The sequence below is a fragment of the Arachis duranensis genome, chromosome 8, assembly GCF_000817695.3.
Source record: "Arachis duranensis cultivar V14167 chromosome 8, aradu.V14167.gnm2.J7QH, whole genome shotgun sequence".
NCBI classification, from domain to species: domain Eukaryota; kingdom Viridiplantae; phylum Streptophyta; class Magnoliopsida; order Fabales; family Fabaceae; genus Arachis; species Arachis duranensis.
In genome coordinates, this window is record NC_029779.3 from 11,242,030 (window position 1) to 11,260,618 (window position 18,589).

General features: G+C 31.9%; 2 protein-coding genes across 2 annotated transcripts; one reads left to right on the forward strand and one right to left on the reverse strand.

Moving 5' to 3' along the window:
* The first annotated feature begins 486 nt into the window (after positions 1 to 486).
* On the forward strand, positions 487 to 2,306 carry LOC107460738 (uncharacterized mitochondrial protein AtMg00810-like). The gene is made up of 2 exons (XM_021128780.2): positions 487 to 2,071; positions 2,253 to 2,306. The coding sequence occupies exons 1-2, from the start codon at positions 887 to 889 to the stop codon at positions 2,304 to 2,306; spliced, it is 1,239 nt and encodes a 412-aa protein (XP_020984439.2). The 5' UTR covers positions 487 to 886.
* A 491-nt stretch (positions 2,307 to 2,797) lies between these two features.
* LOC107460834 (auxin transporter-like protein 3) lies at positions 2,798 to 6,385 on the reverse strand. The gene is made up of 7 exons (XM_016079252.3): positions 6,111 to 6,385; positions 5,846 to 6,031; positions 5,649 to 5,761; positions 5,336 to 5,519; positions 5,151 to 5,248; positions 4,303 to 4,768; positions 2,798 to 3,354 (listed from the first exon to the last, which is right to left on the reverse strand). Exons 1-7 carry the CDS (start codon positions 6,264 to 6,266, stop codon positions 3,142 to 3,144), a joined length of 1,416 nt encoding a protein of 471 aa, XP_015934738.1. The 5' UTR covers positions 6,267 to 6,385; the 3' UTR covers positions 2,798 to 3,141.
* Positions 6,386 to 18,589: the final 12,204 nt, after the last annotated feature.

Sequence of the window (18,589 nt, forward strand, 5' to 3'; positions counted from 1 at the left end):
ATAGACTCCCTTCTTCTGTTCTTCCTTCTTCTGTTCTTGGTAATGTTACTCCCTTTGAGCGTCTTTATCATACCCCCCAAATTACAGTTCTCTTCGAGTTTTCGGTTGTGTATGTTTTGTTCTTCTTCAGCCTCATGAACATAGTAAACTTGAACCTCGGGCTCGTATGTGTTGTTTTCTTGGTTATGACACTGAACACAAGGGTTATCGTTGTTGGGATCCTCTCTCTAAACGTATTCGTATATCTCGTCATGTTGTCTTCTGGGAGCATCACATGTTTTCTCGGTTCTCATCCTTTGAGTCGATTCCTACTACTCAGTCACCTTTGTTTACTAACCCCAATATTGATATTTTTCCTAGTGATGATTCTACAAGTCCTATCTCGAGTGACCCTCCACAGCCTCCTGTTCCTCCGCCTTCTCCATCTCCCGATGATTCCAGACCGGACGATGATCCTGCTCCTACCGTCATGCCTCCTTCTCCCGCTCGTTCTTCTAGGGTAAGGAATCCACCTCCTCATCTTCTTGATTACCATTGCTTTTCTACTATTCTTCATCAACATGAACCTAAGACATTCAGAGAAGCCTCCTCAAACCCAAATTGGCAACAAGCAATGCAAGAAGAATTACAGGCACTTGAAAAAGCACACACTTGGGATCTGGTTGATCCTCCTTCTGATAAGGAAGTTGTGGGCAGTAGATGGGTATACAAGATCAAGACTCGCTCTGATGGCTCTATTGACCGTTATAAGGCCCGCTTGGTTGCTCAAGGTTGTACGCAAGAGTATGGTATTGATTATGAAGAGACTTTTGCCCCTGTCGCTCGTCTTACGTCTGTTAGAGCTCTTCTTGCCATTGCCGCGATTAAAAAATAGTCTCTCAGTCAGATGGATGTGAAGAATGCATTTCTTAATGGGGATTTGAAAAAGACAGTCTATATGAAACCACCTCCGGGATATCCTTGTCCTTCTGATAAGGTTTGTCTCCTTCGCAAGGCACTTTATGGACTTAAGCAAGTTCCTCGTGAATGGTTTGACAAGTTCAGCACTACCATATGCAATCTTGGTTTTACTTCTAGCCCTCATGAGAATGCGCTCTTCATTCGTAAAAGCGAACGTGGAGTTGTTCTTCTACTTTTGTATGTTGATGACATGATAATTACTGGGGATGATATTGATGGTATTTCTGATCTCAAGGCCTCACTTCACCGTACCTTTGAGATGAAAGATCTTGGTTCTCTCAGCTATTTTCTTGGTCTCGAGGTCATCTCCACCGATGATGGCATCTATCTCTCTCAGGCTGAGTATGCTTCAGATCTTCTTGCTCGTGCTGGGATTACAGATAGTCGCACTGAGTCTACTCCTCTTGAGCCTAATGTTCGATTTACCCCTATGGATGGCACTATTTTGGATAATCCGACTCTCTATCGACAGTTAGTTGGCGGTCTCGTCTACTTGATTGTCACCCGACCAGACATCGCCTATCCGGTTCATGTACTTAGCCAGTTCTTGTCAGATCCTCGTACTACTCACTATGCAGCAGTTCTACGCATTCTTCGCTACATCAAAGGCACTCTCTTTCATGGTCTTTATTTTTCTGCCCATTCTTCTTTGTCTCTTCAGGCTTACTCCGATGCTGATTGGGTTGGTGATTCCACTGATCGTCGTTCTACTACTGGTTACTGTTTGTTTCTTGGCGACGCTCTCATTTCTTGGCGTGCTAAGAAGCAAACGTTCACTGCTCGCTCAAGCACAGAAGTTGAGTACCGTGCCCTCGCTGACACCACTGCTGAAGTTGTCTCGGTTCGTTGGCTTCTCGAAGATTTGGGTGCTCCTCAGTCGTCCCCTACTAATGTTTTTTGTGATAACCGCAGTGCTATTCAGATCGCTCATAATGATGTCTTTCATGAACGCACCAAACACATTGAGCTTGATTGTCACTTTGTTCGGCAACGTATCCTTATTGATGCTATTCGTCTCATTGCTGTTGGAACACTAGATCAGACTGCTGATATCTTCACGAAAGCTCATCACCCGACTCGTTTCTGGACTTTGTTATTCAAACTCAAGTTGGTATTCTTAGCTCCCACTTGAGTTTGAGGGAGGATGTTAGAGAATCATTAGCATCAATTAGGATCAATTAGTATCGTCTATATTTATATAGTATATCTGTATATTAATTATAGGATTCTATGTCTTTATTACTTTGATTCATTTAACACCTATAAATACCCCTTGTATATTGTACTTTTAGAACACCAATTCACATACTTCATCTTTCACAACAGTTAGGCTATCAATAATTTAAGAAAATCTATAAAGAGAACAATGAACATTTTCATATTTGCAAGGGATTTGAGATAAGATTATTGGATGTGATGATGAGATCACACCATAATTTCAGCGTGAGATTTGATCTTCAATCTTCCAACATATCTCATCTTCGCAACCTTCGATATTTAATTAGGTCGTTGTCGTTTTCCATCTTCTCTAACATGGAATTCCCAAAATTAATTCCCATTATTCTTAAAACAAATCTCAAAGTATTCTTTTTGTTGGATACAAATTGGTGTACGTGTCAATTATCAAATAGCCAGGGCCAGGTAGTATTAAACTATTAATAATTCTTTTGGTTCTTAGTTTATATTACAAGTTATTGATTTTTCTTTTCTTTTTTGTTAAATGTATAAATAATAATGTTTTAAAGGTGAAACTTCTTATCAATGTTTCATTGACATGTCTCTTAAGATGCTTAAGTTAGCTTAGAATATATAATATAAATAGAGATAGAGCATAAAATTATGAGTAGTATATTTTGGATAATATAAAGATCTAAATTATCACAACATGAAATAATGATTAACCCCCACACGAAATTCTAAATCTGATTTCGTATAATAATAATAATAATAATAATAATAATAATAATAATAATAGGGGGTGGCCATGATTGCCATCACTCCCTTTTTTAGTTGACACAATTAACACCAATTAGCTTAATATAGTAGCTAGTAGTAAAATAAAAAAATGAAAAAAAGAAGAGAAAAGTAAAATTAAAAAAAAAATACAAATGGCAATCTCTTTACACACATGTATGGCGATCTCAAAATATAAGTAGAAATTGGGAAAATTAGGAACTTAATTTAATTTAATTTAATTGAAGGCTTGTTGTGAGGGGGACATTGATAGCACTTTGCAAAGAGTCCGAAAGTGTTGATTTGGTGAATGAAATTAAGCATACTTGCCCATCCTCCCAACCCAAACCCTACCACCAAAACCCATACCACCACAAACACATTCATGGAGTACAATCCTACCCAACCTCCTAACATTGATGGTGGTCTCTCCACAGCATTCTGTCCAAAGTGTGCAAAAAGAAAAAGATATAATTAACTTGTTAGTTGTTACATTAATAATAAACACCTAGTTAATCAGCAAAAGAAAATTTAATTAATTAAAGGAATCCATGTATGTATTGGTAAAAATTCACAAGTAATTGTCTTTACATGAAATTAATAGTTAAATGATTTGATAAATTTAATTAAAATGTTACTGATCTTTCTAATTTCTTATATTTTTTTAATTGGATTTCTGTACTATTTTTAATTTTATAATTAGGTCTTTTTTAATATAAAAAATATTAAAGTTAATAGAATGTTTTTCTGCAATTTACAGGTATTTACAATTAAAAATTTAATTAGATCTTTAATGACAAGTTTTTTGGGAAAAAAATTCTGTTAATTTTAATGTTTTTGACAAAAAAATGATCTAATTACAAAATTAAAAATAGTATAGTATCTAATCAAAAAGGAAAAAAAAAGTATAAGAACTAGTTGTAAATTCGTTGAAAAACATATAGAGACCAAAAGAATAATTAAACTATTAAAATACAATGTATATCTCAATAAAAACTCACGTGTAATTGTCTTTGTATGAAATTAATAGTTGAAAATCATTAAGAGCTTGTTTAAAAATTATTTAACATGAAAAAAGAATTCTATTTTCTTTAAGAAAAGAATTTATTTCTATTTAAAATTTAATTCTATGATTTAAAATAACTATAATATATTAATTGAATAGAATTCAAGTCTGAATAGTGTACGAGTGGATTTGGAAATCAGATCTTTTTGGTCTGATTTACAAACAAAAAAAAATGAAAATTGAGATTTTTAAAAAAATTCAAATTATTTATTTTTAATTATTTCAAAGTAAGAAAAAGAATTTATCTCTGGATTGAATTCTAATTTCGAACATTCCAAACAAACTTTAAATGATTTGACAGATTTAACTAGAATGCGACTGACCTCTCTAGCAGGGGCGGGAGCGAAAGTGATCATGTGAGCCAAGGCAGGGATGATGTAAACAGTGAAGCTGACCAAGAGAGATCCAACGGTTGAATTGATGGGACCAAAGAAGGGGAATATGATTGCAAGGAACCAAATTGGTACGACCACAGGAAGCCTGGCCAATGCTCTCTTGAACAAGCTCTTCGTCTCATGAACACCAATGAATTTCTCCCACACAAAGTATAGTGGGGTGCATGCAAACCCAAATGTTATGAACTGGTGAATCAGCATCAAAATTACGGCTGTGTCCCTGAACCCTGTTCTTGGGAGCAATGAGAGTGCATTGGCATGTGTTAGAAGCAGATCTCCAAATGCCCAATACACTGCTGAAGCTGATGGCAATGTTAGTGTCAACACATACAATGTTGCTATCAGATATATCATCTTAAACTTCTGTGGCTTCCACATTGCATGCATGATTTCCCTGCCAATAATAGTCATAGTCATCATCATATCTTAGTATTTCACTACAACTTTAATCTTAAAAAGGTGAACATATGTTATAAAAGTGGGCTAAAATTTTTATATATGAATAATTTTAATGTGAAATATATAAATATTTGATTATTTTAGTGTTTTATACAGTTGTGATGGTAGCACAAAACGTCATTGACGTTTTGCAATAAAAAAAATAATTATAAAAGAATAAAACGTTATTGACGTTTTGTAATAAAAAATATTATTTTAATTGAAGAAACCCTAAACGTTATTGACGTTTTGTATTTTTTAAAGACTAATTTAAAACGTTTGATTTTGTAAGACCAAATTAAAGCATTAATTAAAGATTAGAATACTCTAATCCTCACACTGTAACAGCATGTCCACCAAAAGTGTAGAGAATGTTTGTAGCACCGGTGAAATAGAGAACCAACTTGGTTGGCCCTGAGTGCTTCACCCCTTCAACCTTGATTTAAAAAAAAACATTTTATTTATTATTAGCATGTGTATGAGAATATGATTTTGAGTAAGGTTTGAATTGAATTAAATTTACCTGGCCGTGCATAAGGGAAGCTATGGTCATGTACCATGCTGTGTAAGTAGTCATTAACAAACCCAAGAATGACCATATCCTATAATTGTGGAAAGATGGTATGAACACTGTTGTTGCACAGCATGCTCCAAATATGTATGTCCAGGTTCTCTTGTCCAGATTGTCGTTTATGTAATATATGTTACTGAAAATAATAATATTCATTCTATTACTTATATTATTTTTTATCAGTAATAGATGTAGACTCAATTGTAATTAGTTAGTCACTTTAGCATATGTCAATTAGAATAGAAATTAGTTTAGTTTACTATACCTTGCACAAGCAATTAGTTGAATAACAGATCCAAAGAGAAGGAAAGTACAGTTGAAAAAGAGACCAAGATTCCTCCAGTGTTTGCCTAAAAGTCCATCAAGAACTTCAAACCACTGCAACAAAACAGTATTATTAGAACAAGAAAGAAGAAGAATAATCTAAAGCAACTAACCCTCACTCCATGATTAATTTCTCACCTGAATTACATGGTTTCTAAAATCAACCTTTTCCCTCTCCTTTCTTGTTCTATACTCAACATAAAGAACACTTATGAGGTATGCGGTCCAACTTCCCATGAGTCCATAAAAAAGCTGAAATATAATCCCAGACACCATCCCAAGTTGTGAAAATGAATATGGCAGTGTTAATAGCACTTGTGCAACCTGCATTCAATTCAATTCATATTTATCATTAATAATGTTCTATTATAATAATATTAATTGATTAATTAACTATGCATGCCTGATTAGAAGCACAGCTAAACCATGCATCATAGACAGAACCACCATGCCAGATGAGGCTAGAAAGTTTGCTAGCAGCAGATTTTGAATCTTCCTCTTCTCTCTCCATTTCTAAGTAATTCCCAGCAACAACTGTCTCAACCTTCTCGGAAGCCATTGTTGAAGGGTGAGAGAAAGGGAGGATAGGACTACAAGAAGGGACTAGTTGAGTATATATAAAGAAAGATAGATAGATATATGGTTTGTTTGTTTTTTTAATTTAACACATTGCTAGTTAATCTTATGCATACTTCACTTTCCTTATATAAACTTTTTAGTCACCACTGTACTACTCAATTGGCCCCTAGTGGGGGACCTATTATATTGCTTAGTTCACATGCATTTATTTATCTTACCCTTTCTTTCTTTTTTTTTTTAAGAATAACATATAAATTTAATTAATATTTGCCTGCTTGATAAAGCTATTTTTTTATATTGGAATGTTATTGGTGATTTTTTTTAATATTATGATGTTTTGGTGTAATGCAGTAATATATGCAATGTATAAGATAAGCAAAAATCGTGAATAACGATTTTAAATAAAAAAAAGTAATTAGAAATCGTGAATTGTAATTTCATTTTTCAATAAAAAATTTATAATTTATAAAATCGTAAACCATAATTTTTTAAGAATACCCTAATTTAAACTCATGTAAGTATATATACAACTTAGTCCATCTTATAAAAGATAATTAGCAGCGGCTTAATAACAATTCTCTCTCACTAATGAAGGTGCAACTTCATCATCATAACCAGTTTTTGTGGGCTCTGATGGGCCGTGGGCCCATGGCTAGCTGCAGTGCACGAGCGGGCTGGCCCACCATTACCCTATTTTTCTTTTTCACAATCTCAAAAGAGCCCATGCATACCCACTGATTGATCATGAAAAAAGAAGAGGGGTGAGAGTGTGAAAAAAAAAACACAATTTTCTGTAATGGGTGATGGGATTTATTTATTTTAGTAATCTTCTTATGACCTTCTGAATTGTCATACAATACCTTCTCATATAGCTGGAATTTAATCATCAGTTTTTGTACCCAAAAAAAAAAAATTCAGTTTTAATTAAAAAGGATAGTTAGATTTTTAAAAAATGGATAATTGAGTTGGTAACTTGAACTATTCGTAATTGTAAACAAATAAAAGGTGTCAATATTATTCGTAGTCGTATTTTCATTTTCTGTCTTTATTTTGAATGTTTTACGTTTTCTAAAAATTTGTTTTAAAAAAAAGATGAAAATAAAAAAATTTATTATTTTCATTATTTTTTCTTTCACAAAATTATTAAAAATATAAAATATTAAATATCAAAATAAAAAATGAAAACGCAGATCAAATATATTCTAATAGTTTTAGAATTTAATTTTATATACATTATTGTTAGAATTAAAAAAAAAATCATAAATATCTACTCATGTATTATAATTTCCGCTAAGGTGTATTCATTTCTTGAAGAGGGAGCTTAGTGCTAATCATGATTAGCACCACACGTATTACAACTGGCTTCACTAAAAAATACAGTTATCATAACCCCATCTTCATATCCTTTCTTATTTCACTTTTTGAGTTTTTTCCTTCATTATTAGTCAGCTATTTTAGATTATCTAAACGTTCTTCTTCATAATTCGGCCATCGAAGTGGGATATGTACCAATGATGATGCTAAGTGCCCTACAACTCTATAAAGTTACATGTGCTTCGAAATTTCCGTTTTCAATTATTTGTCATTGCCAAAGTTTTCTTCTATTCAAAATTTTTTCTAGTTTTTATGCACCTACAAGTGATTTAACATTTTAACGCTACTTAATGATATGAATGGCTCCAAATTACTCCTAACTTCATAGTTTTTATTTTTATTATTTTTTTGTCCACAGTATATTCCAACCCGATAAGTCAAGAACTAATTCGTCTTAAACCTAGACTTCATTTAAGGGTATGTGGCTCGCCAATAAATTATTGCATACACAAAATGGAATTCAAATCCAACGAATGAACTAACCAGTCGACCATAGGGGATGGCAACAGGGCGGGTAGAGACGGATTTTTGCTCTATCCAACTCCGCCCCGCCCTACAATAACCCTCATAGAACTCGCCCCAACCCCGCCCCGCCCTCCAATAACCCTCATAGAACTCGTCCCGCTTCTACTCGTGAGTAGTAAAAAGTTGAACTCTAACTCGCTTCCGCAGGTTACCTGCCCCTATTGTTATATTATTAAAATCCAATAAATAAAATTAAATTTCAAAATTTATATAACCATCATCATACACAATACTATTAATAATTTTGTTAATTATTTTATATATATTACACATAGTGGATACCCTTTGATAGTGTTGTCATCCCTAGTCAACCAATCCAAGTTAATTTTTTTTTTAAATAAAATATATGTGAAGGAAATCGAAAATGAAGAATTTTATTTTTGGGTAGGACTTAGTTATTAGATCCTTATCGTCTGGTCAAAAGAGCAATGCAAGAAAAGAAGTCTGATTAGATTGTGTGGTTTCTGATGGCCCAACTCTTACCAACCCATCAAGCCCACTGACAGAATAATTGCTGAATTGGTGGGTTTCCTTTTTTTAAAAAAATAAATAAAATAAAATAAAATGTTCGGTTATCTGTCTAAATAATTAAAGAAAAATGTTAATTGTCTTTTAACTTTCGACCTTTAGTCAATTTTTTAAAGAATTTATTATTATTTAATTAATTTAAATATCCACTTTTACGTATTAGTTGGTCAAAAAATTAAAAAAATTATTTATTTTTTATTTTTTCTCTCTTCTAAAAACTGAATAAAAGATAATATTTAAAAGATATCTAATTGCACTAATAATTAAATATACTAACAATAGAGCAGCATTATCATATTAAATTAAATTAATTTTATAAGAGTTATTGTATCATTAATATATATATATAACTAATATTATTTGGTTAACTATGATGATTAATTTTATATTAATTATCATTCCAACAATTAATAAAGTAGAATTATCATACGATCCTTTTCCAATAATTTACAATTAATTATTAATTATAATTATTATTCTTAATTATATCCACACTGTTATCTAATTATCATTTTATTTCAATTTATAAATTATTATATACGATATTATATAATTAATTTACTCTTAGGATTAAACTCACTTTTTCATATATTTATCAAATTAATATTGCATTGATTTACCTTGAACTATTTTTTTCGTAATTATGTTTAAAGTATAAATATAGTTTGACAAGTTTTATTTTTATCATTTAACAAATTAATATTGCTTTTATTTTCTGGAACAATTTTGTCTTAATTATATTTAATTATTTATATTATTATATAATTATTCATCTTTTGAAGATTTAATTTTCGATTTATGGGTAGGTATAAAGCTTTCATTTTCAGGGCATAATTTATTAGTTTGTAAATTCCATTTTTTATGTTGAAAACATTAATATTGCTTTAAATTTTTTTCTAAATTATGTTTATACTATTATATATAGAAGTTTCATTTTTCAATTATATATGGTATAAATAGTTTAGGGATAGGACAAAAGTTTTGAATTTTAGGGTTATTCATTTATAAAGGATTTACGTTGTATGGTTTATCAATATAAGATTAAAACATTAGTTTAGACTTTAGAGTCTATATAATTTTAACAGTGAGGGAAAAGTATACATAGCATCATAATAAATTTTATAATTGTATTATATTTTTATAAAATATGATTAATCTTCAAATTATTTAACAAATAAAATAAAATAATAAAATAATATTTTAAAATAATAACATAATTTAGAATTTCATTCCTTTAGATTTTATATTTTAAAAAAATTAAATAATTCTTTTATTGTTAATATTATCAAATATTTTTTGTTTATATAGATCAGTAAACAATCATCTAAAAATTTATTTTCTATACGATTATAAAAGCTGACTCTTTATAACGTTTATAACAAAAAAAAATCCTATTAATTGATAGAGATGTTAGGAATAAAACTAAATCTAACTTTAAAAAAAAACATTAAATAGATAAATAATATTAGGAACAAAGAGAAAAACGATAATTTTGGAGTTTAAATTTAGATTACTTTACTACTACTACTACTACTATTATTATTATTATTATTATTATTATTATTATTATTATTATTATATGTTTAGTTGTTTTCTATTAAATAATTAATATAATACTTTTATAATATATGCATATGGTGGGTCTTCTTTTATTCTTCAACCATATTACGAATACACTAAAATCTATTACAAAAATTAGTAACTAATATATAATATATGTTAGAATACAAAATATATAGTAAAAATGAATATACACATATATGGCTTAAGAGTATAGAAAAACTTAAGTGGAGTCAAATTTGTTATTTGAGTGGGGCAAACAAATTTTTTTCAATACAATTTTATATTTATTTTATTTACATTAAACATATTAATAATGCTTTGATTATTTTTCTTGAAAACTATTTTTCTAAGTTGTATTTTAATTACTATAGAGTTATTTTTTATTAAGGAATTATGGTGTATGGTTAATTAAGGAATTGGGTTAAAGTCTTTAAATTTTAGGGTATAAATTTAATTTTAACTTTTTCTTATTAGTGAAAAAATTAATATTTCTTATTTACCTTGCACATCATTTTTGTACATTATATTTATGTTATTATACAGTAATTCATTTAGTAGGAAGTAAGTGTATGATTTAGGGATTTGATTAAAGTTTTATTGTTTTAAGGTACATATGTGGTTGGTAAATGTCTTTCTTTACAATGAAAATATAATATTTTGGCCCAAATCAAAGTAATGGTGTAAATAAGTAACGGATTAATTAGCCAACTTTAATAAAAATGTTTTAGTCAAAGAATGTATTAAAAGTGAAGAGTGAAGTTTGTTAAAAAATAAACATTATAATTAAATTTTTTAGAGAAGTGTGCATTGCAAAACATTATTATAGTTTCTTCTTCTTTGGTGTATATAAGTTCTAATATTATTTTAGGGTACCTATGTAATTATCAAATGTCTTTTATTAATGATTTAGCCAAAGTTTTTCTCAAGACATTGTTATAGTTTTTTTTTTTTAATTTCAAAAAAGAGAGAGAACCATGGCTAATTAATTCATTACTTACCATTACATATTCCTCTTTTGATAAAAATTGAAAAAGTATAAAATAAATTACTTTAGTCGAGTGATCAATTTACTCATCTATTTTGTCTTTTGTATATACAGTAATTTATTGTTCAGACTTTAAGTGAAATTTAAATTCACGATGAATTACTCTTTGTCTGAATTAGTTTAGATCCGCAACTATTTGATATATAATGTACCAAAAATGATTTCCAAAAAAAATCTCTTATGAATATCTCTATAAATTTTATTCTTAAATTACTTTTAATTATATATAATCGCTTAGGTTCAATTTCGTTTATCAATCAATCAATCCCGTAACCAATATTCTGGTTGATGATAATAAAAAATCCGAACCAAAAGTTGATGTATGTGTTTGATGCAATAATCACTGTCAATCTGAACAGAACTTTGTGAACTGGTAATCAATTTATGTCCCTTTTCATGTCCTTAATATTAAACATATGGAAGAATCAACTAAATGTCTAAACCAAAAATAATTCGGTATGGTAACTTGCCACCCTATGAGGCAATCATTGAATTTATCTACAAAATGGTTGCCAGTTAGTCTCTCGTATTAAAAATTGAAAAGTGAAGACTCGCTTAAGTTTTGTCGCGTTATATAATGTTGATAATAAAAAACCGTTAAATAATAATTTAGTGAAATTTATTAAATTATATAATAATTATCGACTATCAACTTCATATAAAAATAATTAATGATAAATTTTTACCCTAAAAGGCTAAAACCATACAAATCACATACTCTTCTTATTCTATTTTGTATATCTATAAAAATTGCTATTGATAACAACGAATTTAAAATTAATATAAATTGTTGTTACTAGTTATGGTTTACGTTAAAAAAGATTGAAATAGAAATTGCTACAGGCAGTAATAAAAGTTCAAAAATAAATGAGCATTTTCTAATTCTAAGGCCATAATATATACCAATAGGTATGCTGTCTCAAACAGTTTACACAACTTGTATAAATATAAAAAAGTTGTAATTGCATTTTTCAATTTGAAAAAGTTATAATATATTAATTTTGTGTTTTAATTATTTTATTTGAGTAACTTGCTCTAATAATAATAATAACTTTATTCAAGATTTATAGATAAAGAAATGATCAAATATCAAATATATTGGATGGTTATTTTGATTCCGCAAAACTTGATTTTGATGGTGTTGGTACTGAGGGTATAGCCTAATCGTTACTTTTTCTTTCTTTCTTTCTTTCAAATTGATCAAAAAGGTTTTGTTACCCTACCTTGCATATTGATGCATAAGAATGCCAGTTCCCTCTTTTCTTGATTTCTGACTCGGAAGACATCGATGAGGGACCAATATATTAATTATTAAAGAACCAAAAGATTAAAAAGCAAGGAAATGCCCCACTTTGACTTCCAAGCTTCCTATCAACTCTTCACCTCACATTTTCATACTTGTTTTTCACATAAATTTTGTATTCACTTAATCATTGTTAGGTTGGTTTCTATAATTTTATTATTTTTTTTATTAAAATTTTTATATTTTAAAAATTTGTAATTGAATTTTTTTATTAAATTAAAAAATTTAGTTACATTCTTATTAATTATCCTTAAAAGATACATAATGTTAAATCATTTATGATCATTGCCGAGGAATTGAAGAAATACTCACAAAGTCTTATTGGGAGAATATTAGCAGATCGAACTTTTAGTGTTAGAACAATAAAATCAGCCCTACTTTTTATATGGGGACAGCCAACAGATTTTAAAGTGTAAAGTTACTGAGGTAATCTTTTTTAATTCTTTTTTTGCAAATAAAATGGATGTGTTAAGAATTGAAAAAAGAACACCTTAATTATTTAAGAATTATATCTTGAACCTAAGAAGATGGAGGTAAGGAGTAGCAATCGAGGAAAAGGAATTTGCGTATGTCCTAATATGGATCCATTTTTTGGGGTTTGCCAGAGCACTACAAAATCAAAGAATTAGGACGAAAGGTGAGTGGTGCTTTGGGAGAGGTTTTGGATGTGGACTTTTTTCTTATAAAGAGGAAGGAGGAGCATAGAATAGTTAAAGTCCATATTAATTTGGATGTAACAAGGCTGCTGGAAAGAATTCTGAAGATAGTAGATTCGGATGAGAGAGTAATTGAATTAAAATTGCGATATAAACGAATCGGTAATTTTTGCAATTTTTTAGAACAGGTGGGACATAGGGTACGCGGATGTCATGAGCAATTGAAGGATGCTGTGAACGGAGAAGTGGAGAAAGAGTTATGGGGAGAATGGCTGCGAGCTGAACAGAGCGGAAGGAAGATAGGTATGGAGAAGCAAAACACCAACTGCTATAACAGTAAAGAAAAGACAGAAAGAGTATCCCGAAACTAGAACCCTACACCAGTTAATCTGCTTAAGGGCCTATCAAACTTATCTATGAGGGAAGAGACTAATAGAGAGTGTAAGGAGAATGAAGAGATCCAAAGCCAGCTGAAGATACAAGGGGGGAGGGGAGAGCAAAAATGCAGGTGCTGAAGGAAGTTGTAAATGAGAATGTTTCAAATAACTTCCTGATAGAAAATGCAACAGAGCTGCAGGAGAATCAGATATTACAATAGCAAAATCAATTTTGTTTATCTAGCAGAAGAAAAAAGGAGAATGTTGGAATTGGAGGGAGGCAGAAATTGAAATAAATGGAGAGAAAAAAATAAAAAACAAAGTTTCTTTGCCGGATTAAAAGAAGCACGGAGGATATGAAGGGGAAGAAAATAGTAGCTGAAAATAAAAAGCTCTGTCAATCAGAAGAACATATGGAGATGGAAGAGGGTGCCACCCGATAAGAGGCACCCACCATTCCATGAAGATGATCATGTTGAATTGTCGGGATTTGGGAAAACCCCTGACAATTCACAGTATGAAAGAGTTTTATAAAACCTATTCTCCCGATGTGTTATTTTTTAGTAAGACTAAAAATAACACCTTGAATGTGGAAAGGATTGTTCGAGGAGCTGAATTTACTAATTTATTCTGTGTTGAACCAAGAGGACAGTCAAGAGATTTAGTGGTAACTTGGAAGGATGAGGTCGTTGTGCAGATTTGCCAACATGAGGACTTCTACATTCACTACAAATGAGAAGATCCTAAATTGCAGAAGGTGTGGGATATGGTTGGAGTATATTTGAGCACGGATGACAGGTTAAGAAGTGAGCAGTTTATCAGACTACTAGAGATGTTGGAACTATGTGGTGATCTCAAGTTAGTAATCGGGGATTTTAATGCAATAGTGACACAACATGAGAAAGAAGGTGGAAGAGTTAAGCTAGCAACTTCAATTCAGAACTTCATAGACTTTATTAATGGAGGAAACCTATGTCATCTTGGATACGAGGGGACAAAGTACACCTGGTCTAATAGAAAGTTCGGTAATGCACTGGTCAAGGAGAGACTAGATCGGAGATTGGTCTCTAATGAGTGGAGAAATTTCTATCCAAGGACCTTAATCTCGCATCTAAGTGAAGTTGGATAAGACCATTGTCTTTTATTCCTAAATTTTGAGGCAACACTAATTAAAACCAAGAAGAGATTTAGGTTTCAAGAGCGATGGTGCAAGAAGGAAGAAGTGGTCAGCTTAGTAAAGGCAGTTTGGGTTGTGGAAGTTGAAGAGTCCCCAATGTATAAGTCAATGCATGCATGCTATTGTCAATTAGCAGAACACGACGACCTCAAACTCACAAACTCATACTGCTCAATTATTGGGTAAGTTAGAAGAGGAGAAAAACAAGGGTATCGGGGCAAATGGACTGGTTATACGTCAATTGGAAGAGGAACTGGAAAAGACTTACATGATGGAGGAAAGGTACTGAAAGAAAAAATCTAGGATTTAGTGGATTAAATGGGGTGACAACAACACAAAGTTCTTTCATTCCATATTCCAAACACGGAATAGAAAGAATCGTATATCCATATTGACAAATAATGAAAGGGAGGGTAGATCAGATCCAGAAGGAATAGCAGGCATTGTTCAAAACTATTTTGAGAATTTATTCAAATTCTCTTATCCGAAAGACCATGCGGATGAAATAGAGGATGTACCAGTAAAAATTGAAGCCAGCATCAATAGAAGACTCACTAGACCAGTTACAGAAAAGGAGGTAAAAGATGCTGTTTTTTCAATAAATTCTTTTTCTACCCCTGGAGATGATGATTTTACTGCCAAATTTTATCAATTTTTTGGGATGTTATAAGGACTGATGTGATACGGACAGTGGTTAGTTTCTTTTCGGGGGGTCATTTATTGGGAGCTTTTAATCACACCAATATTTGTTTGATTGCAAAGGTCTCTAATGCTGATACTATGAAGCAAATTCGTCGTATTAGTTTGAGCAGTGTTTTCTATGAAATTATTTCATGGATAAAATCATTAGCTACAATCAGAGTTCATTTATCAACGGCCAACTTATAAGTGATAATGTGTTAATTGTTCATGAATTCATGCACTTCTTAAAAATTAAGCGATTTGGAGAAAGGGAGATAGCTCTCAAATTAGATATGAGTAGGGCATATGACACGGTGGAATGGAATTTTGTCTGGGTTATGATAGAGAAGATGGATTTTTGCAAAAAGTGGATGGACTGGTTAAAGGAGTGCGTGATAGTCTCTTACTCTGTTACTATGGAAGGACAACCTTATGATTTTTTTCAAACCAAGTAAAGGATTGCGGCATGGCAATCCTCTCTTCCCCTATCTATTTCTTTTTTGCGCAGAAGGGCTTTCCCATCTGCTCCACAGAGGAGAACTGAGGCAAGAAATTGTGGGCTTGAGACTTAATCGTAGAAGTCCAACTATTAGTCACCTATTTTTTGCGGATGACTCAATCCTATTTAGTAGAGCTACAGCGAAAAATTGCCAACACTTATTGAGTGTGCTACATACCTATTCCTATATTAGTGGTCAAGCCATTGATTTGGATAAATCATCAGTGTTTTTAGCTATAATACACTAGAGGTCATAAGGAATCAGCTGGCAGATGTATTATAGATGTCTCATATAGGGAACCAAGATAGATATTTAGGACTTTCCTCCGTGATTAACAGACCGAAGAAGGCTACCTTTAATTAGAGGTGGCAAAGTGGCCCAACCCGCCACGCTCCGCCAACTAAGATGGGTTCAAAATGCTAGCCCGTCCTAATTTATGGCGGATTGGCAGGTCGGTGGACTAGCCCGCTTGACTCTTTTTTTTAAATAAAATTCATTAAAATTAACTAAAAAATAATAATTAAAAAATCAAATACTTTTAAAAAATAAGTCACATAATTATCTTAAGGATACAGTGTCCAAGAAGTTTCAGCAGTGAAAACGATCCTTGCTATCAGCCAGTGGCAGAGAAATGCTAATTAAAGCAGTGGCAACTGCTATTCCTATTTATACTTTGAGCTATTTTAAGCTCCCAAAGATCTTAATGGAAGAACTTCACAAGATGATAATGCAATTTTGGTGGAGACAGAGAGGAACAGAAAGGAAGATGCATTGGATTAAATAGACTGTAATCTGTAGACTACAGTCTCAGGGAGGCTTAAACTTTAAGGATCTTAGGGCCTTCAATATAGCTATGCTCGGAAAATAAGGTTGGCAGCTGCTGACTAAACTTGACTCGTTTATTTCCATTGTATATAGAAGTAAATACTTAAGGTATTCAAATTTTTCAAGAGCCGAATTAGGTAACAATCCCTCTTGGGGTGGAGAAGCATGCTGGACGAGAGAAAAGTGATTGAAAAAGGGCTTATCTGAAAGATAGAAATGGATAACTCGGTGAAGGTTATGATAGATACTTGGATTAAATAGTTTCTAACACTGACTATAATAATTCAAACAATCAACTATCCACCAGTAGAATGGGTTGAACAACTAATGACAGAACACAGAAAATGAAACCACCAATCAATAATAGCACAATTTAACCCAGAAATTGCCCAAACTATCTTACAAACAGAAATTACAGAGGGGAAGACAGGCCTACCTGATCATTGGAGAGGAGAGGCCTATATACTGTTGCTTCAGAATATAAGGTATCTCATCAATTTTATCACCCACCGCTGAAGGTACTTTCGATTCAATGCAAGTCAAAGAAACTCTGGTCCTCCTTGTGGAATCTAAAATGCCCACAAAAAATCAGAATTTTTTTATGGAGGGTATTTTACAATGGTTTGCCAGTTGTAAAAAGAATCTCTGAAAGGTTACCTGAGATTTTTTCAATTTGTCTGAGATGTGGTCAAGAGGAGGAATTACTGTGACATTGATTGCTAACCTGCCCACAAGTGACGACAACCTGGCAAAACTCAGGTGTGACACCCACCAACATAAATGATGATGCTAAAATGTGGAAATGGTGGCTTAAACTCAATGAAGACCTGTAACAAAGCAAAAATGAGAGGAAGAAGATTCAATATGTAGCTCACTTTTTGTGGCAATTGTGGATAATAAAAAATAAACTGATTTTTCTTTTTCATAAACATTTTCTTTCTTTTTAACTAATATCATATTGGTTTTTTATGGAAAAGCGCATCATGAATCAACTTTAAGTTTTATTTTTGGAAAAAAAATCATTACAAACACAAATTTACCCAAATTAAACACAGTCAACAACTAAGTATGGATTATTGAACATAAATTTACACAAAATTTCTAATTATATCAACAAGTCAAATAGCTAACAATACATATAGCACCAAAACACAAAATTCACATTTATATCCAAAAGTTCAAAAGACAAACTTAGAAGTCAAAATCTATACAATTAAATAATAAAATTAGAAATAAACAAAATTAATAAAGTACCATCAACAATCAACAACATTATTTCGGAAGAATTAACTCGAGCAGTGGACCTGAACAAAATCATCAGATGAAGGTGAGAACAAGGTTGCTACTGTGAGTAAGCAACCATCAGAAGATGAAGGTGAAAGCAAGGTCCCTACTATGAATAAGCAAGCAATAGAATAGAGGTAATGGTTCAGAGAGACATTCGTAGTGAGAGTGAGACAGTAAGCTCAGAGAGAGATAGAGAGCTTGAAGAGAGAAACACAACGGTGAGGAGAAGAGCTCCGAAAATACCTTTGCGATGGCGAGGAGAAGAGCTTCGAGCGCGACGGTGAGAAAATGGGTGATTTGTTGAGACTACTTTTGGCGAGGATAGAGACACGAGTTTAAAGCAGCCGACGACGAGATGAAGACAGAGGCGGGATGAGGACAGAGATGGCGACGCCAACAACAGCTCTGAGTAGATCTTATGGCAGCGCGAGAAAAAGAGGGCCGAGCGCCTAAAAAAGATAC